This window comes from Leuciscus leuciscus (assembly GCF_965113295.1).
Source record: "Leuciscus leuciscus genome assembly, chromosome: 1".
Lineage (NCBI taxonomy): Eukaryota > Metazoa > Chordata > Actinopteri > Cypriniformes > Leuciscidae > Leuciscus > Leuciscus leuciscus.
The window spans coordinates 15,255,132-15,277,481 of record NC_138725.1 but is presented as its reverse complement, the minus strand read 5'-3'; the positions used below and the strand labels follow the sequence as shown (position 1 = coordinate 15,277,481).

The following is a 22,350-nucleotide window of genomic DNA, read 5'->3' as shown; positions in this document are numbered from 1 at the left end:
AACGTTTCAGTAGTAAACCAATTTTATTACTAATAATTTTATTTATAGAATTGAACTGCATGCAGGAAATTCTAAAATAAAGAAGTGAAACTAACAGTAAAGCTCTCGTGTGCAAAAGTAGAGCCTGTTCATTGTGTTCAGTCTGATGCGTTCAGAGCAGTGTGGAGAACAATATACACTTCTCACACTGAACAACATGTTTCTCTGTCCTGTAAAAGCTGATCTCTCTTAGGTTAGTGGCTATGGTTATGTTATGGTTATAGTTAGGTCTATGGTTATGTTATGGTTATGGTTATGGTTAGGGCATGGCATGGCATGGTACATCATCATAAGATGACAGTTTCTATTACTACAGTGTAAATGTACTGTAAATTATAAGTGTAGTGAGGTTTGTGTCATGTGCAAAACATCACAGTCAGTAAATGAGTGGCCAATGAGCTACCGCTCCGCTACAGTGTATAAGCCTGTTGCCTCTTCGGGGGGTGTGTCATGGTGGAAAGCCCACCTCTTCGCGTACTATGGAGGTGTTTGTTTTTAGCATGTAGCTTAGCTGTTTGATCTCAGTGTTATTCAGTGACATTATGTGATTTTATGTGTTTAGTGTGACATTGGGCTACCAAGGCTGGCAGTGTGTGGTGCGTTGTTTGGTCTCTGTGTTTTAATATATTTTAATAGATGTCTGTTGTGTTTAATGGTCCTCTTTGCATATGTTTAGACAGGCTGAGTGAGAGCAGTCTCCTTAACACAGCTCTCGCCCAAACCTTCGCTCTTTGAGTCACGCTGATGCTTTGTGTCCCGCCACAGTCTAATGCCCACGTGGACTTGAAGTTTCTTTCTTTGGTCGGGTTGATATTATTTCATTGTGTGTTTATGTTTGTGTATTTATGTTTTGTACTACTGTCGCCAATCCCTGTGTAGTGATTCTTACTGTTTTGCAACAGTCTCCATCAATTGCATCGATTACCGCCATGCAGTGTTTTCGGCCATTGTGCAATATTAAAAAGAGTTTGGTGTGATCTTTATACTTTTGTGTCAGTATAATTTTTTGGTTTCTGTCTTTAAAGTTTATGTTTATTTTGTTTATTGACTATATTGTAATTTGTGTTATTGGTTTTTGTTTTGTTACATTTTGATTATTTAGTTTGTTATTATTGTATTATTTATTCTCTTTCTAATGTGACCTCTCTTTGTTTCTTCTTTTTTTGTGTGTGTGTGTAGGCGCTGAGCACTTCCTGAAGCGAGCTGGTTCTTTGCTGCACATTGGGCTTTACTTCACCAAGGGTTGTCATTATTGCTGTGTCATTATTTGCAGTGAACTTTGTGGGTGTGATTGTGATTGTCGGGGTCTTTTTGTGTATCTGGTGCTGTCGAACTCGCCCACTCTCACATAAGAAGCCAGACCCCGCAACGATTGTTCATTTTCCTTTTTTCTGTTTCATTCAACCACTGACAGATTTGATTGTTCACTTCCAGTTTTAAAAGATTGTTGGCAAACTATTTTAGCTTTCATAAAAGATTATTTTTTTGAACGGGAACTTACTTGTGTGTCATTATTTGGATTGTTTTTCCTCGTTATTTTGAGCTGGTGTAGTCTCTAAGAATAGAGCCACTTGCTACATGATCATTGCTACATAAGCAATAATGAAAAATACATTTGTACTGAAGTCCACTTCAATTCTAGTAAAGCAACACTTCTCAGGGTTTCATCACTCAGTCTGTCAGATGAGAGGAAGTTACCAACCAGAGGAGGAGCTCATGATGTTTAAAGGAAGAGCTGTAACTATATATAATGAAGAGAAAGACTGACAGAAACACAAAATGGCTGATAAGTGTGATCTGTGTCTGCTGGGACTGATCATTCTCTCTTCACTTCTCACAGGTAAAGAAATCTGTATTTTCTCTAAAGACATTTAGTGGAATTAGTCTGGAAAGAGTTCATTTGAACATGCTCAGTTTATTCTTGCACACATTCACGTTGTGATCTCAGAGTTGTGTATTGATACACACAGATCATACTGTATTATTCCTGATACTGGACATAGTGTCACTCAAACATCTGATGATGAAGAATTATCTTCATATTAAGAGTGTGTCAGTGATTTGAACAGCTCTCTGATAAAGACTAATAGTTTATTCTGGAGAGTGTGTTGTTTGCTTTAAGTCAGGAAAAATACTGTATTTGAATCTTATGCTTTTTACTTGTGTTTCAGGAACCAGTGGAGTGGATGATCATGTGTTCATCAGTTCTGGTGGAAATGTGCGTCTGTCCTGTAATAATGCTCTTTCTGGCTGCAAATCAACTACATGGACCTACTCTAACAGAGTCAGACATTCAGCAGCAGTTGAACTGATCACTGGACGGATAAAGAATAAAGACACAGAGAGACATGAGAGACTGAGTCTGGAGTCTGACTGCTCTCTGAACATCAAGAACGTCACAGAAGAAGAAGATTATGGATCTTACACCTGCCAACAATATGATGTGAATGGACAAGATCACCAACCAGGATCTGATGCACGTGTTTATCTGCATGTTCTTCATGGTAAGTTTATGATTATCTGGTCAATTTAAAAAGGGCAGATTCTCCCTGTAAACTCAGATGATGATTGAAGAGTCTGTGATTTGTGTCTTTTGTTCAGTTTCAGTGTCTCCATCATCATCATCATCATCACCATCTTCATCCTCACAGACTGAGATCAGTCCAGGCCGCTCTGTGACTCTCTCCTGTCAGTTGTATTCAGAGACTTTATACTCCTGTGATTATTTGGTTCGTTCTGAGGGAGTTGAGCTGTTGTGGGTGAATCAGGCTGGTGTTGATCTGAAGACAGACTCCAGATATCAGATATTATCATCAGATCAGTATCACTGTATCATCACTCTGACTACAACACTCCTGAATGAAGATAACAACAGAGAGTGGAGATGTCAGCTTACTCACGGAAATCAACTCAAGACCTCAGTCAGATACACTGTCAAGTATTCAGGTGAGAAAACTGTCTCATGAAGCAGTGTCAGAAGTTATCCTGTGTGTTAACTAGTTAAAATATAATGGTAATATTGTACAGTATGAATAAACATTAATCGTTCACAGCTCAAGCTGATTCAACGACAGCAGTGATTCTGTCACCGGTGCAGGCCGGGGCGGACTCGGATGACCAGCCGCCCCTCACTCCAGACACCACCGTGAGGAGCCAACACCACAGGCACGCAACAGATGGACAAAAGAGGAGGCAAGTAATTGAGTTCAAAAGTAACAATCTTTATTGAATAGCAATCAACTTGAGAAAAGAATAAGCAACTCTCCTCTTCTAGGGCTATTTGACCGGAGTAGCCGCTGGATCGATTCTTCACTGCCTTCGGGACACAATAGTGGGATAGTGACTCTAAAAGCTTACTTCACAGCGTTGCTGCACATCTACAGGACTCAGACAGTAAGTAACAGGTAATATATTCTTCTCAGTATCAGATACGTCGTCGGGCACAATGGTGGGACAGTGACTCTAAAAGCTTACTTCACAGCGTTGCTGCACATCTACAGGACTCAGACAGTAAGTAACAGGTAATGTATTCTTCTCAGTATCAGATACGTCATCGGGCACAATGGTGGGACAGTGACTCTAAAAGCTTCCTTCACAGCGTTGCTGCACATCTGCAGGACTCAAACGGGAAGTCACAGGTAATGTATTCTTCTCTCAACAGCAGATTCTCTTATCATAACATGAAGGGGAAATTGTGACTTTAAAACTCACTTCACAGCGTTGCTGCACATCTGCAGGACTCAACCGGTAAATAACAGGTAATGTTTCTTCTCTCAACAGCAGATTCTCTTATCATGACATGAAGGGGAAATTGTGACTTTAAAACTCACTCCACAGCGTTGCTGCACATCTGCAGGACTCAAACGGTAAGTAACAGGTAATGTTTCTTCTCTCAACAGCAGATTCTCTTATCATGACATGAAGGGGAAATTGTGACTTTAAAGCTCACTTCACAGCATTGCTGCACATCTGCAGGACTCAAACGGTAAGTAACAGGTAATGTTTCTTCTCTCAACAGCAGATTCTCTTATCATGACATGAAGGGGAAATTGTGACTTTAAAGCTCACTTCACAGCATTGCTGCACATCTGCAGGACTCAAACGGTGAGTAACAGGTAATGTTTCTTCTCTCAACAGCAAATTCTCTTATCATGACATGAAGGGGAAATTGTGACTTTAAAACTCACTTCACAGCGTTGCTGCACATCTACAGGACTCAGACAGTAAGTATAATTGGTTCGGACTTTTCCACAGCCATACGGTTTTTCCCGAGACTTGTAATTTCAGAGAGAAAGAGAGAAAGTTAACAAGAGCCTTCAATGAGGAATTACTCCACGACAATACTCAGTGGAAGAGAAGATAATACAAAGCATTACATCACCAGTTCAGTTGTTTCGTTCTGGAATTCGGATGGAGACAAATAGATCATTTCACAAGAATGAAAACAGGCGTTGGGAGACTTTTCTCAGCATAGCACACAGCACTCGTGTTCACTACAAATCCACAGCATTAATTCGGCGTGCATCAGGTAAGGCAAACAACTGCAAATCACTCACACAATAGGGCTGGTCAAAAGCCTCGCTTCATCCATGCATTTCAATGGGAATATTCAACTCTCAGTTCTTCTCCAGTGTATCTGAAACAGATGTCCTCCTCCATAGTAAATTTCACGTTCACATTCTTTTCTTCAAGCTTTACATTTGATTCAATGATGTAATCAATTCACTTATCTTTCTCTCTTCCTCTTCCAGCACAGATCCGAACCACAGTTCAATCCAGGAGTATTCCACCAGCAGCTCTCCAAACGCGACGACAGAGACCCAACCGAACAACTAGTCCACTGAACACCAACAGCAACTGCACCACAAGCAACCGTCTTAACCGACGGAGTCCAACCCGACACAACCTCCCTCAACTCAACTGAACGGCTCCTTTATCCTCCTCTTGTGAAGCGAAAAGCCTGTGCAAAACGCCGCTCCTCTCTCTCCCACACCTGCCGTGCATCAGCTGTAATTAGGTCGGGCAATGCCTCGGCTACACCCGGAACCGAAGTAAGGCGTTACACCAAAATAATCCCCTCGGGGAACATGGAAAAAGAGTTCCGCTTTTCCAAGCATTCTGTCACCCGTGACATCCCCCCTTGCCAATCGGTTCTAGTCCCTAGAACCGGGCTTCTCTAATGCCATTCGCCATATCTCTCAGGTGGCTGTCCTTGGTTGTCCCGCTGGGACCGTCGGGGTGGCGTGGGTGGAGCCGCTCGGGCCTCCGCTTCGGGGTTCCCCGGGACTATTGCCCACCCTACCATGGGCACGTTGGAGGCAGGCGGCGCACTCTGTGTTTCAGCCGCTGGCTGTGGATAGTTCGGACATGGACGGAGCAAATTTCGATGAAGTACTCGTATGGGTCCCGGTTTTCCCTCAGGCCGTACCGAGTAGACTGGAGCATCAGGCCCCTGTCGGTGTTCCACCACATAAGGTGTCGATTCCCAACGATCACAGAGCTTTCCTTTCCCTGGACGTCGGTTGTCCCTTACCAGCACTCGCTCTCCAGGCAGTAAAGGGGCTTCTCGGGCAGTTCGATCATACAGTCGCTTGTTCTTAACTGCTGCAGCACTCAACTGGTCTGAAACTCGCTTGTAGGCATTTAGTAATTGTTGGTGGTGTCGATTTACCCAGTCCGTGGTGCTGTACTCTCCTTCGGTGGCCTCGGTACCCAGGAGCAAATCTACAGGTAGACGTAGATGACGCCCAAACATGAGGTAAGAAGGGGCATACCCGGTGATGCTGTGCACGCTATTATTATAGGCTTGTAGTAACATAGGGAGGCTCTCGGCCCATTGACACTGCTGCTCACTCTCCAACGTTCCCAATAGCCCCAACAGGGTCTGATTGAATCTTTCGCACCCCCCATTGCCTTGGGGGTGATACGAAGTCGTGTGTGTTTTTCGACAACCATAGAGCTGGCTCAGCTCCTGTATGACTCGGGACTCAAAATTTGGGCCTTGGTCCGAATGGAGGGTCTCTGGACAGCCGAACGGCTGTATTACTGTTCTCCAAAGGGCATTAGCTGTAGTCGCTGCCGTCTGGTCTGCAGTGGGGACGGCCCAGGCGTACTTGGTAAACAGATCAGTCATTACCAGGATATTTTGATATCGATCTGTGGGTCGCCCTAGGGTCAGGAAGTCAATCCCTATGATGTGCAGAGGCGCCTTCGGCCGAAAAGGAACCAGTGGGGCTCGAGGGTCCTTCCGGCGTTTAAACAGCGTGCACCGTGGACAACTCTGAACAAACTCTTCAACTTTCTTCTCCATCTTTGACCAGTAGAAATACCTCCTCAGCAGTGACAAAGTCTTTTCTTGGCCCTGATGGCCAGCATGGGTGTGATAGGCAGTCAACAGCTCTTGGACTTGGTCCTCTGGGACTACCACTTGATACCTGGTTTCCTGAGTTCTTAAATCTCGCAGTGAACGACAGATTACCCCTCCTCTGATCCGCAATCTCTTCCACTGCTTCAGGAGCTGTTGTACTCCCACTGTCTGAGCCTGCCTTTCCTCGGCTCGCAGCCTGAATCCTCGCCTGAGATGCGAGGCGACCCGACACAGGTCTTCATCTCCCTGCTGTAATCTTCTCCACCGTCCGGGGTCCCATCCCCAACTGGACGGAACATCCCCCTGGGTCCCGGGAGCTTCCACGACCGCCACCAACAATTCATCCTCTTGACCAGGGATATCGAGGTGCGTTTGACCGTTTCTCTGAATGGCTGGGAGCCTGGACAATGCATCAGCATTCGCGTTTTCTCTGCCAGGTCGATATTTAAGCCGATAGTGATAATTAGCAAGCTGAGCCACCCAACGCTGCTCCACTGCTCCCAACTTGGCAGTCCGCAAATGGACTAGAGGGTTGTTGTCCGTGATCACAGTCACCTTAGCTCCCCACAGGTAATCTTTGAATTTCTCGGCCATGGCCCATTTCATGGCTAGCAACTATCTTAAAGGAACTGTAGTTTGCTGCGTTCCGCTCTGCAGGATGTAAGCTTCGACTGGCATAAGCAATTACCTTCTCCACTCCTTGTTGCTCTTGGGCTAGTACCGCCCCCAATCCTGCATTGCTGGCATCAGTATACAGGAGAAACGGCTGAGTGAAGTCTGCATAGGCCAGGATAGGGGCCCTCAAAAGTTCCTGCTTCAGATTTTGAAAGGCTATTTCACATGCTGAGTCCCATTGCACCGTCGATGAGCCTTTGCCACGGGAACGTCCAGTACCAGCAAGAAGCTGGTTCAATGGCTTAGCAAGCCCAGAGAATCCTTTAATAAATCGTCGATAATATCCCACAAAGCCTAGGAAGGACCGCACTTGTCTCACTGTTCGTGGGGGCTCCCAACCTTGGACTGCTGCAACTTTCTCTGGATCAGGGGATATACCGGCAGCACTGACTCGATGTCCCAGGAACTGTACCTCTTTGCGAAACAACTGGCATTTATCTGGTCTCAACTTTAGCCCATATCTCTCCATGGCCCGGAAGACATTCTCCAAGTGATGCAGGTGAGTTTGAAAGTCAGGGGAAAAAACGATTACATCGTCCAAATAGACCAGCGTGGATTCAACTAGTTGTCCTCCCAGGCATCGCTGCATAAGTCGCTGGAAGGTCGCGGGGGGCGTTGCACAAACCGAACGGCATCCGGTCCCACTCGAATAGCCCGAACGGTGTAGTGAAGGCAGTTTTCTCTCTGTCGTGGTCATCCATCTGTACTTGCCAGTATCCGCTGGCCAGATCCAAAGTTGAATACCATGCTGCTTGACTCAAACTCGTGAGTGAATCTTCAATCCGCGGCCACGGGAATGCATCTTTCTTGGTCACACTATTGAGCTTGCGGTAGTCGACACAGAATCTCCAGGCTCCCGTTTTCTTCTGTACTAGGACAATCGGGGCTGCCCAAGGACTACTACTCTCTCGAACGATCCCTCCCTCTAGCATCCCTTTTAACAGGGCACGGACTTCAGTGTAGAGAGTGGGGGGCACCGGACGGTACCGCTCCCGACTAGGTGTTGCTTCTCCGGTGGGTATTTGGTGCTTAATCACTCCTGTACAGCCATAGTCTTCCTCATGGGTTGAGAACACATGTTTCCACTTCTTCAGGAGCTCCTGGAGCTGTAACACTTGCCCTTCTTCCAGGTCCTCACCCTTCAAAGACTCCCCCATCAAATGGGTCGGCATTCCTCCTCTCACAGGGCCTGAACTGGCCTCCACTGGACGGACGGCAACTTCTACCACTGCAGGGCTCACCTGCCTGAAACAGACATCTTGTTGCTCTTGGACTTGGACAGGGCGGACAGATGAAACTCGAACCAGACGTTGGTGTCGACGAAGGAGCACCGGGTAGGGATGGACGTTTCGCACCTTCACTGAAACTCGCCCTCGTTGTATGACCGCTAGCCCATGGGCTACTTCGATGGGTTGACAATCTTCATGGGGCTCTACCAGGACACAGTTGCCTGACTCACGGGGTCCAGCGGGCACTCGGACCCAGAGAACGGCCTCGCTCCGGGCTGGAACAGACAAAGCATACCGGCAGGTGACTCGACCGATATCTTCCCGCTCTTGCACCTGACTTGCTGCATGGACTCTTCGGCAATCGGCCAGGATCTGGTCCCAGTCTTGCCTTGCTGCTAACGGGGACGTTCGGGCCGGTCGGCCTTTAAACAGCTCTTCCCAGCAATCCAGAATGACATTCATCCCTAGCAGTGCTCGATGGAGACCCAAGCAGTGGTCTCGAACAATAACAACACCCTTCTGATGGACAGGAACCCCTCGAACCAGAAAGTCTACCACGATGTACCCAGTATAAGGAATATCCAATCCATTCGCTCCACGTAATGTGAGTCTTGATGTTTCCGTCCTGTGAAGCCGATGATCCGCGAATAACTCCAGAGCCAGACTCTCTGAAAACAATGTAACCTGAGAACCTGTATCGACCAGACAATTAATCTTCATTCCATTAACTTGAACTTCCACGGTGGGACAACGCCCAACCCAGTCATCTCTCATCACCGGAACAGAACAAGGGTCTCTTGAAGGGGTCCTGGCCACTTGACCCACAGTGACCGGTGGGACTAAAAACCCCCTTGCGAACTTCGACGACGGTCGCACTGGCGACTGATGTGTCCCGGATTTCCACAATTGATACAGATGGGTCGACCCTGATGATCCCACTGAAACCGGGGGCCCGTCGGACGCGGAGGGCTGCGTACAGGTCCTTGCCCCTCCTCTGAATATGATCTTCCTCGCACCATCGGTCCACCCTCGACTCACCCAAGCTCACCCAAAAGACTCCGAGACAACTCTGCCATCTGTCCCTTAACATCCTCCAGTAATTCTGTCCTCAATTTCTGCTTCCACTCATTGGACTCAACAGGCGCGGGTACCCTGGCGCTGCTGGCCGCCACACGAACTGGTGTCCGAGTCGTCTCTCCCTGATCTGACTCCAACGCCAAAGCCTCTTGTCGAAGAGCCTCAAAAGACATAGTGGGGTCTCGTCGAAGCTGGAGCCGTATGCCTTGGCGCACCGGTCCTTCACGCAGCCCCAAAACAAACTGATCTCTCAATAAGCCATCTCCTTCTCCCAGTCCATGATCTTGTCGACCTTTCAGCCGGCCAAACTGCTCTCGCAGTTTCAAGGAGTATGCTCGCAGAGTCTGCTGAGGCCCCTGCTGACAGTTAAAGAACTGGGCACGAAGAATGGCTACCGGGGTAGAATCTCCATATACTCCAGACAAGAAATCAAAGATATTCTTCGCAGTGGCCCGCGTGGCCTCTGATGCAGCAAGAACTTCCCTTTTGGCTTCCCCTTCTAACGATCCTAGCACAAACTGTACCTTTTGCGATGCGCTCAGTCCTTGTAGTCCAGCCAGATATTCTGTCTGCGCTTTCCAGTCCTGAAAACTCAGCTCCGATCCTGGTCCTCCATAGCGTTGTGCCCATGGGGCTCCCATCATGATGGGCATTACTTGCGAGCGAACTGGTGGAACCTCTTCGTCCACCATCGCGTACCTGTGGCCGCTACAACTCACGGTGGCAACCCTGCCGACTTACGCCAAATTGTGTCACCGGTGCAGGCCGGGGCGGACTCGGATGACCAGCCGCCCCTCACTCCAGACACCACCGTGAGGAGCCAACACCACAGGCACGCAACAGATGGACAAAAGAGGAGGCAAGTAATTGAGTTCAAAAGTAACAATCTTTATTGAATAGCAATCAACTTGAGAAAAGAATAAGCAACTCTCCTCTTCTAGGGCTATTTGACCGGAGTAGCCGCTGGATCGATTCTTCACTGCCTTCGGGACACAATAGTGGGATAGTGACTCTAAAAGCTTACTTCACAGCGTTGCTGCACATCTACAGGACTCAGACAGTAAGTAACAGGTAATATATTCTTCTCAGTATCAGATACGTCGTCGGGCACAATGGTGGGACAGTGACTCTAAAAGCTTACTTCACAGCGTTGCTGCACATCTACAGGACTCAGACAGTAAGTAACAGGTAATGTATTCTTCTCAGTATCAGATACGTCATCGGGCACAATGGTGGGACAGTGACTCTAAAAGCTTACTTCACAGCGTTGCTGCACATCTGCAGGACTCAAACGGGAAGTCACAGGTAATGTATTCTTCTCTCAACAGCAGATTCTCTTATCATAACATGAAGGGGAAATTGTGACTTTAAAACTCACTTCACAGCGTTGCTGCACATCTGCAGGACTCAACCGGTAAATAACAGGTAATGTTTCTTCTCTCAACAGCAGATTCTCTTATCATGACATGAAGGGGAAATTGTGACTTTAAAACTCACTCCACAGCGTTGCTGCACATCTGCAGGACTCAAACGGTAAGTAACAGGTAATGTTTCTTCTCTCAACAGCAGATTCTCTTATCATGACATGAAGGGGAAATTGTGACTTTAAAACTCACTTCACAGCGTTGCTGCACATCTGCAGGACTCAAACGGTAAGTAACAGGTAATGTTTCTTCTCTCAACAGCAGATTCTCTTATCATGACATGAAGGGGAAATTGTGACTTTAAAACTCACTTCACAGCGTTGCTGCACATCTGCAGGACTCAAACGGTAAGTAACAGGTAATGTTTCTTCTCTCAACAGCAGATTCTCTTATCATGACATGAAGGGGAAATTGTGACTTTAAAACTCACTCCACAGCGTTGCTGCACATCTGCAGGACTCAAACGGTAAGTAACAGGTAATGTTTCTTCTCTCAACAGCAGATTCTCTTATCATGACATGAAGGGGAAATTGTGACTTTAAAACTCACTTCACAGCATTGCTGCACATCTGCAGGACTCAAACGGTGAGTAACAGGTAATGTTTCTTCTCTCAACAGCAAATTCTCTTATCATGACATGAAGGGGAAATTGTGACTTTAAAACTCACTTCACAGCGTTGCTGCACATCTACAGGACTCAGACAGTAAGTATAATTGGTTCGGACTTTTCCACAGCCATACGGTTTTTCCCGAGACTTGTAATTTCAGAGAGAAAGAGAGAAAGTTAACAAGAGCCTTCAATGAGGAATTACTCCACGACAATACTCAGTGGAAGAGAAGATAATACAAAGCATTACATCACCAGTTCAGTTGTTTCGTTCTGGAATTCGGATGGAGACAAATAGATCATTTCACAAGAATGAAAACAGGCGTTGGGAGACTTTTCTCAGCATAGCACACAGCACTCGTGTTCACTACAAATCCACAGCATTAATTCGGCGTGCATCAGGTAAGGCAAACAACTGCAAATCACTCACACAATAGGGCTGGTCAAAAGCCTCGCTTCATCCATGCATTTCAATGGGAATATTCAACTCTCAGTTCTTCTCCAGTGTATCTGAAACAGATGTCCTCCTCCATAGTAAATTTCACGTTCACATTCTTTTCTTCAAGCTTTACATTTGATTCAATGATGTAATCAATTCACTTATCTTTCTCTCTTCCTCTTCCAGCACAGATCCGAACCACAGTTCAATCCAGGAGTATTCCACCAGCAGCTCTCCAAACGCGACGACAGAGACCCAACCGAACAACTAGTAGTGATGTTACATATGACACTGAAGCTTCGATGCGCGTATCACATAAGCGACACAATTTCTAGTGAAGCCCCGTATCGAGGCGTGTATTGGTTTACTAGAGTCACGTGATCGATGACAAACGAAGCCTCACTTTCTGTCCAGTCACGTGCGTGTTTCGCTTCGGGTGTCAGAAGGCTCGAACTTCAGATCGTATTTAACGAGTCATTGTTGCCTCAGTCTGGTTGATATTTTCAATGATTGATATTGACATTTAATAACAGATGATCCTATCAGACAATGTCCTTATTCATTTTGTGTGTGTGTGTGTGTGTGTGTGTGTGTGTGTGTAAAGAGAGAGAGAGAGAGAGAGAGAGAGAGAGAGAGAGAGAAGGCCTACATTAAATTTTATTGAATCATATAAACTTATAAGCTATTATATTTTATTGTCACACTTTAATGGGAAAATGATTTTTTTTAATGAACAAATCAAACACAAACATGTAAGGCTTTTATTTGTGCACATAACATTGAAACTATGGAGTGTGTTGTGGTTGCTTCATCTGCCAGAGCTTTTAACACAGGCTTCTGGCTGCTTTATTTTAAATAAGCACCAGATGGCGCTGCTCTCTACGCTGTTCTCGACACTCTCGAAGCTTTGAATCTTTTCCCGGAACAGTCAGGGGAAAGCCTCAGAGATTCATGAGGCTTCATTTCCCCATCCCTAACAACTAGTCCACTGAACACCAACAGCAACTGCACCACAAGCAACCGTCTTAACCGACGGAGTCCAACCCGACACAACCTCCCTCAACTCAACTGAACGGCTCCTTTATCCTCCTCTTGTGAAGCGAAAAGCCTGTGCAAAACGCCGCTCCTCTCTCTCCCACACCTGCCGTGCATCAGCTGTAATTAGGTCGGGCAATGCCTCGGCTACACCCGGAACCGGAGTAAGGCGTTACACCAAAATAATCCCCTCGGGGAACATGGAAAAAGAGTTCCGCTTTTCCAAGCATTCTGTCACCTGTGACAATTCCAGTTCACAGCACACACTCTCAGGATCCCTCAACTATAAACTCATCAGAAACTTCTACAAAAGGTACATGATGATGCTGATGCTTTTAAGCCATTGATGATGTTATTCACAGAGCAGTTTTGTCTAACATAATTCTATAGAAAATTTGAATGTTACCATATAGACACTCTACCACAATATATATAATGAAATATGTAAGAATTTATGAAATATGTCAGTCTTTTTCCTTTTGTTTCTTGAAAGTAGAGCACTCCTAGCTCTCCTAGCTTTCTTGTAGCTCAAATTGTAGAGCGCTGGTGCTTGCAACGCCAAGGTGATGTTGCAGCAGCCATATCACCCTGTAGCCCAAGACCGGTTGCCCACTGAAGCTAAGCAGGGCTGAGTCTGGTTAGTACCTGGATGGGAGACCTCCTGAGAAAACCAGGTTGCTGCTGGAAGAGGTGTTAGTGAGGCCAGCAGGGGGTGCTCAACCTGTGGTCTGTGTGGGTCCTAATGCCCCAGTATAGTGACGGGGACACTATACTGTTAAAGAGCACCGTCCTTCGGATGAGACGTTAAACCGAGGTCCTGACTCTCTGTGGTCATTAAAAATCCCAGGATGTCTTTCGAAAGAGTAGGGGTGTAACCCCGGCATCCTGGCCAAATTTGCCCAGTGGCCTCTGTCCATCATGGCCTCCTAATCATCCCCATACACTGATTGGCTTCATCACTGTCTCCTCTCCACCAGTAAGCTGGTGTGTGGTGGGCGTTCTGGCGCAATATGGCTGCCGTCGCATCATCCAAGTGGATGCTGCACATTGGTGGTGGTTGAGGAGATTCCCCCCTTCTATGTAAAGCGCTTTGAGTGCTGAGAAAAAGCGCTATATAAATGTAATGAATTATTATTATTATTAAGGTCATGGGTTTGATTCCCAGGGCCCGGTTTTTCAAAAGGTTTAATCCGGATAAAATTGATCCGGATTTAGTAATCCTTTTTTTTGCGATCCGTGATCACGTAATCCAGCTTACTTTTGAGCCAGTTTTTCAAAGCAACATCGGATTGGATCAATCTGATCCGGATAGGAACTTTTCAGGATCACCAAATCTGGATAACCAGTGCTCAAACAGAATAGGAAATCACAATGTAGAACTATAGATATGTAAAGAGCAACAAGTAGAATAGCCAGTGTGGGGTCAATATAAGTTTATTTTTATTTGAAATGAAAACACACACATTTAAAAAAAACTAAAAACAAGAAAAACCCCACCCCATCCTCTTCCAGCAGTCCACTCATCTGAGACCTACAACACAAACACTCTACATTGAGGATATTTATAACAAGTTTGAATGAATGGGAGTTTATAAACAGAAAGGGGAGGCACAGCATCAATGTCCAACTTGTGTGTGATGCTGACCTCATCATCACCAACTGCGTTGTCAAGTGGCCTGGGTCTGTCCATGATGCACGCATCCTGAGGGAGAGCGCTCTATATAGAGACCTCCAAACCAACCAACCGGATGGCATTATATTAGGAGACAGTGCCTACCCACTCCTACCATGGCTGATGACTCCTTTTCTAACAGCAAATACACCGGCGCAGGCACGCTTCAACACTGCTCATTGCAGAGCAAGATGTGCAATTGAGCGTTTAAATGGAGTTCTTAAGAGGCGCTTTGCATGCCTTACCTGAGAGCGGAACCACAGAAAGCATGCAACATAACCCTTGCCTGTATTGTCCTGCACAACATCGCTACTAAGCGAAATCCCCCTTTCTGTGCTGACAATGATGCACCTGAGCCCCTTGGAGACCCTAACCAACCTCCTGCATTCTGCCAGAACGAGCAAACAGGACGTGCAACAAGGGACGCAATAGTTAGACACTATTTCTGATTTGGATTTGTTTTGGATTTCAAAAATCAGTGATTGCCATTCTTTGCATTTTTTTTGTTATTCTGTAATCATTGCATGCATCACTAATAAATATTCTAAAAACAAAAATATTTTCGATTGTGATGAATATATATATCAATTAGTGACAGAATAAAATGTATTGTTTTTGGTCAATTTTGACAGCTGTTTGGGGGATTATTTTTTGAGGCCAAACTCTTTCTACTTTGCTGTAGGCCTATACTGAAAGGCTGAATACGTTAAAGCCTACCTAATCACTGTAGCCTGACGGATGAACAAATAAAATTAAAACCTTATGAATAAATAGGATATCTTGTAAGATACTGCATGATCCAAATATAGTATTATTTGATACATTTTTTACGTTTTCATTACATTTTGGGCATGAAATCCACGCTGAATCCACCCTTCTGATGGGATCAGTTTAATCCAGATTTTTTGGATCAAAGTGATCCAAATCCTAAAAAAAAGTTCTGAAAAACCCAAACTAAAGGTTTGATCCGGATCAAAACCAAGATTGGATTACATGATCTAATCCGATTATGTAATCCGTTTTTTCTTTTGAAAAACCCATTTTCAAGATTTGATCCAATCCGTTATCCAAAATCCTAGTGGATTACTTTTGAAAAACCGGGCCCAGGGAAAGCAAGAACTGATAGGGATGTAAAAATGTGTACTATGAAATGCAATCTAAATCACTTTAGATACAAGCGTCTGTCAAATGCATTTATGTAAATGTAGAGCAATAAACAAATCAATCATAGGGCACAAATCTACAGTCAGTTTGAAATCACATTCCTGTCGTCATCTGTGCCGATGTCTTTTGTCTTTGTCTATAATTGTCCCCAATCTGCCCTGTCTGTCTCTGACTCTGTGCTCGATCTCTTCTTCAGTCATAGTGATTTCTGTCGCTGCAGTCGCTGTTCTCCTTCTTGCTCTTCTCTGGCTGATCTGCAGAAAAAGAGCTGGTGAGTTTTCAGATTTACTCCTTTACAACAATTAAAAACAGTTCAGATGAGCAAACAAACACATCATGTTCAGATTGTAAGTATTATAGAAACATGTGGATTATATGAAATTCTCAAACAGAAGTTTATTCCTGCTGAGAAATCCTGTAATGTCAATCTCACAGAGTTATCAAGTGAAACAACAATTGTTCCCTTTCGAAACCTTTGCTAGACGCTATGGAGGAAACTCCTTTTCTCTGAATTTTTAAGTCTTTAATTCAAAAACGCAGTGCCACTGCACAGCCATAACATATAACAAAATATATATTTTTAGGAATATTTAGGAAGATGGTATAGTCTGAAAATGCATCTTTTACTTTAACTTGTAACTTTTAAAATGTTAAATTATTCTTATTACTGTTTTTGACACATGACACTTCTGGTTTGACACGTTTTCTCTTCAGTACTTGTCTGTTTTCAGCATGTATTTAGTGAAAACTATGCACACATGTCTGTTGTATGCATGGTAACAACATATGCCAGGTGATTATTAGCTATATCAGTGAAGCGATCTGAGCGTGCATATTGGCTGGTCAGTGGGAACATCATGAATCTATGGCGAAGTCGGCGTGTCATTTTAATGCGAGAGCACAGAGCCTGCCTAAAGGGGTGGGGCCCATAATCTGCCTATAAAACAGCTCATATTCGCATAAGGAATCAGATTTATATTCCTTCAGCGACTTAACCGTCTCCCATGCGGCTATCCGCCGAGCATATTAAAAGAACAAATTTAGAAATTTCCTGCGATGTTGTTGCAAATGTCGTGTGGAGGTTGCGGCACTTGCAGAGCCCTTCTGCACCCCACTGATGAGCACAGTGAGTGTGTAGCCAGTCTGGGGAAATCCCACACTCACCGAGACGAGCTGCTCTCACTGCAAGTGTGTGTCTCTCCGCTCTCTTTTCAGAGAGCGGCTCCGACCCTGTTTCTAGGAAACTCGGAGAAAGAAACAGCAGCACTGCGCATAGCTGCACTGCGCACAACAAACCTGCCGTTCATTATATTATATATTGTTGGAAACATGTGTGTGTGTGTGTGTGTGTGTGTGTGTGTGTGTGTGTGTGTGTGTGTGTGTGTGTGTGTGTGTGTGTTAAAGGCTTACATATTAATGAGATGATCACGCCTCTTCGCATAAGGCTTTCTCACACAAAACACGTCTTAGAAATTTTAAATCAATATATTGTCTTATCTGAATGAGCAGTCAGGGTGATTTTCACATAGTTTTGGAGCAAATATTCTAGGCTACGTGATACAATTTTCAAAAGTCTTGTGAAGAAATAATCAGTATGGGTTTCATGGCCTTATTTCAGTGACAATTTTTTTTTGTATTTTCACAAACCACGCATAAATGTCATTATCTCAAAACTACAAACTTTTACATACATGCTGCTGATATATTATTGTAGCAGAGTTTGTGCTAAATACAGTGTAATAAGACTTTAGCCATGACAATGTCACAAGTAACAGAAATAAGCACAAATGTCAGAGCATGTCAGAACACCTCCAGGGCCAGAAAACAGCTCAGACCCCAGAGGGTTAAAACAAATCCCCTCCCATGTACTCCCAGGGGATTGGTTTTTCTCTGCATACTTTCATATCCAGATAGTCCCCATCACAGACCTTTTTCCCCCCGGGACAAAAGGGGATAAGCATCCTGAATTACCTCGATGACTGGCTCATCTCGGCCCAGTCGGAGGAAGAATTCATTTCTCACAAATATCAACTGCCTGAAAATTATGCATTTTTTTCTGGCCCTCAAAACCAGACCTAATAGGACACCACGTCTTAGTCCCGTCAGACAACATGACGGCAATATCCTACATAAACCACCAAGGTGGACTCAGGTCACGGGCCTCTATACAGACTAGCCCGACGCCTTCGATTATGGGCACAACGCAACCTGCGCTCTGTGGGAGTTGTAGACTGGACCATTGAATCCCCATAGTGTCTAATAAAAGATGCAATACGGTTAAACATTTCGAGAGGGAATGTCTTGGTTACTTATGTAACCTCAGTTCCCTGAGATAACGGGAATGAGTATTACGCAGACAGCCGTGCTATGTCGCTACACAACTGGCGTTCCTCGCTTCAGTTGAATTAAACCTGATTCCTATGGTGAATATGAGCTGCTTTTATAGGCAGATGCCCCACCCCTTTCGACAGGCTCTGTGCTTTCTCTGTGGGATGTGCTGTGATTGGCTCGCACAGACACGCTGCTTTGCCATAGGTTAATGCAGTTCCCACTGACCAGCCAATAGACATGCTCAGATCGCTGCACTGTTATGGCTGTGCAGTGGCACTTCATTTCTGAATTAAAGGCTTCAAAATTCAGAGAAAAGGAGTTTCCAGGGACGGACTGACAATCTGTGCGTTCTGGAAATGTCCAGAACGGCCGTCCAACCGAGGGCCGTCGGCACAAGAAAAAGTCTAATAAAGCAATATGAACAGCCAACAGCAGGGGCACTAATACGATCACTTATATGCTACGTGTAAAAACTAAAAAAAAAACTGAGGAAGAAGAGTCGGCCTACTAGCCCCTGATAGAAAGTTAGTTTTATAAGGCTTACCTATACTGCACTTTTAAATTTGCTTATTATATTTGAATAGTTAAGTTATAGTATAGCAGTGGTCTCTCCATCGTGGTGCCTGTGAGTTGCCCGGTAAACACATTCTATAAATAGCCCCAACTTGCCAATAGCGATCCACTGTAAATAGGGGCTCCAGACTTCAACTAAATGGTATCATTTTGCAACCTTTTCAACTAAACTTTTCAATTTGCACTTTTGCCTCTACAAAATTACCCAACTCTCTTTGATTATACGCTGTCATTTGCGTTGCGTATGAGAAACATCAAATGGCAAACGCTAAAGAATTCTCTATCTCTATTATAAACCCACAGATGACATTGTGATTTAAGCTTGTTAAAAGCCAGCTGAAACAGCGCTAATATTCTCAACATATTGACGCAAAAAAAAAAACACACAAAAAACAGGCGAGACATTGTTCCAAGAACAAACCAGTTAGAAGACATTTCACTCCACAACTTATGAATTAACAGTAGTAAAACAAACTTTTTTTGGCAGAAATGTGCCTGTATATATTCATATTAAAAATGCTGTTATATTACACTGTAAAAAAAAAAATTACATCCCCAAGTCAAAAGTTTCAAGTGACCGATAACATCTAAATTTTTCAATTAGTCTGACGTATTATTTCTCATTGAGCCAATGTTAACAGACTATTGCAACAAGAATTTCACTTGGGCCAATTGAAAAATGTAGATGTTATCGGTCACTTGAAATTTTTGATTTGGGAGGGTTAGACATTTTTTACAGTGTAATATAGTCATGTATTTATATTAAATGTAATGCAGTAATGTTTTTGTTAAGAAGTTATGGCAGTTTATTTATTCATTTTTGCATTTATATTTATACTAAATGTTTGGGCTACTGTTTTTGATAACACATACAATAGGTTTATAGAAAATCAACAAAAAAATCAATAAGTATTTTCATATTTCATATGATAAAAAATAAAATAAAAATGCTTGTAAGTCTGAACCAGAATATCAAGATAGTTTATTATTTTGCATATGATGGTGAAAAGTAAAAAAGCACCACCATGTTATATGTATAATAAATATTTGAGTATAACAAATAAAAATCCCTTCTAGATTATTTTATCCCTTGAGGTAGCCCTCGCACACAAAAAGGTTGGAGACCCCTGGTATAGTAACTATATGTTTAAATAATTACAAGTTTGTGTAATTTGGGTTTCTGTAGCCTGCAGTGACATTTCATTATTTGTATTTTATGGCATTGTACATTTTTTTGTCTTTGTTTGAAGGCTGAGGCTTCATTAATAAACACAACCCTAATTAGCATAATTGTTTTGAGATGTTACTTGTTGTGAATACCTTGTCTGATAGGCTACAGTATTGTGGCATAGTATCAGGACATCCTGGCTAGTGTCTGTCGCACACGGCTAGGGGCGAATGGCCGGATGATGGGCCTATTTGGGAGAAAGTCCAGGGCTGTTTTTTAGAAATCCACCGCTCCCGGATCATCAGGTCCAATCAGCGCAGGGGGGTGTGAGATCTGACTGTCAATCACAGGTCGTGCACACGCCACAGATCCCCCCTCACTCGCGCACGTTAATATCACATGCACACGCCACGCCTGAAGTTCGCCTGGAGATTGCATGAAGCGTGATGTCGGAGAGAAAATCTACTAACAAGCTTCCAATTCCTCGGTTATTGCTATCTATGGATAGATTAGGCAGGGCAGCCTACCTCCGAGTCCATGGTGTTGATAGATGCTGAAGAGACGGACGCGTTCACAGAAAATCAGGTACACACGCACAGTGACGCACTGACGAGCACGACCTCGATGGGAGGGTGCTCGCTGGTAGTGGGGAGGGGCATGAGAGTTGTAAATATTCAACATTTTGGCTAATCGACCCAATCTGCCAGAATTGCCGACTGCAGCTTTAACATTCTGTGTTTTTTACATGTGTGTTATATCATACTCATATTTCATGAGGCACTTGTTTTCAGATAATAAAAGAGGGACTGGCGACTCTGCGGTGAGTTCAGTAATGCAGTGATTTAGATTTGATTAATATCTTTAAAGCTCAATAAAGTGTCATTCATGCAGTTTAACTGTTTGTTCTGAAGGTCAAAGATGAGAATGATCATAAAGGGACGTATGAGACGATCAACATGTCCATTCCTCCCGCTGCAAGAGCCAATGTGAGTCCACTAAATCATCAAACATTACGTTCACTGTCTGTTCAATAATGTGATTTAAAAGCTTTTGTGTTCTTCTACATATTATAGTGAGAGATATGTCTGTTCTGTGTGTTAAACTTGACTCTCTGCACGTTTGCATTGATGTTTAGGAGCAGACAGATGATGTGACTTATTCTGAGGTCACTTCTTCCAATACAAAGCCAGTAAAATCACTCAATGTGAGTAGATACCAGCACATGAGTTTGACTCTCAGATAAATGAAGCTCATGCTCTAATAATAATAATAATAATAATAATAATAATCGCTGGGGTTCAAACATTGATGGACAGAATCTGTGCTGTTCTTTCAGGATCATGATGATACAGTGACTTATGCTGCCATCAGAGGAAGAGAAGATCAACCGCAGGATCAACTTTACGCCTCTGTGAACAAGAACAAGACCTTCACAAATAAACATTAATGATACAGATCATGAGCTCATCATATCAGGAGCAGACGGTAAGTTTTCATCTCTCTGGTATTTGGAGGAATTATATATTTGTGTGTGAACGAGCAGATATTTGTTGAATGTCCTGTGAATATGAATGAGATTTATTGTGAATCATCATCTGGTTAGAGCACAGAATCTCATCTATATCATCACAGCTACAGTAAAGTTAAAGATTGAAGCCCTGATGTGTTTTCATACAGGCCAGACTCAATCTAGTGTCTCACAAGCCTCTTCCATGACTGGAGTCTGTTTATCCACTGAAATATTTAATCAATTAAAGACAATCCAAGCCAGCAGAAAATATAAAATGAACAATATCAATAAGCTGTTGATAAAATGTGTAATGAGATAAAAATAATATCCTGTGAGAGGCTTTCAGTGTCTGGGGGGGGGTTAGGAGGAGGAGGAGGAGAAGGAGGGGAAATCTTTATCTGTATATTTTATACTGTCGATAAACACTGAGGGCTACATTTGCACACTTCAGTTTTTATTACAAATATTACGTGATGTTGTGTAGACATAAACATTATAATTTCTAACACAACATTACAAATTCAAAATGTGGTCAGAGAAATAGACGTGTCAAAAGGTCTTTAAGATTGGCTGTGAAAGCTGCCTGTTCTACATAAAAGTTTAAGTGCTATGTGCTTGTGTCACGTACAGTGTTGGGGAAGTTACTTTTAAAAAGTAGTGTTTGCTCGTTACTCGTTACTTTTTAAAAAAGTAATCCGTTACTTTACTTAGTTACCCCGTTTGGAAAGTAACTTTTTACGTTACTCGTTACTTTTACGTTACTTTTATGTTGCTTGACTTTGGGCAGAACCCAATATCTGTTCCTAAATATGTAGACAAAGTTATACAATGGAGGACATAACAGGTAATTATTTTGTGCTCTTTATTATAAAAAATAGTATCAATTTCAAAAGAAAAAAAGTCCTTCTCATTGCAGCCGGCTCTGCATCATGGGGTAGAGTGCGACACTCCGCGATGAGCCGTGTGCTCGCGCCACTTCTCTCCGCTCCGCTTCCCCTATCCACCGAACTTTAAATTTCGGCAACAGCCAATAAAGCTTC

General features: G+C 43.7%; 1 protein-coding gene across 1 annotated transcript in view; it reads left to right on the top strand.

Annotated features, from left to right (window-relative positions):
* Window positions 1-21,930, top strand: part of LOC309500988 (uncharacterized protein) — a 97,977-nt gene extending 76,047 nt beyond the window's left edge. The window contains exons 11-13 of the mRNA XM_082172834.1: window positions 20,936-21,004; window positions 21,137-21,398; window positions 21,696-21,930. Of these exons, the coding sequence (XP_082028960.1) occupies window positions 20,936-21,004; window positions 21,137-21,247 (180 nt within the window). The 3' untranslated portion in view covers window positions 21,248-21,398; window positions 21,696-21,930. The remainder of the gene's footprint in view (window positions 1-20,935; window positions 21,005-21,136; window positions 21,399-21,695) is intronic.
* The last annotated feature ends 420 nt before the right edge of the window (window positions 21,931-22,350 follow it).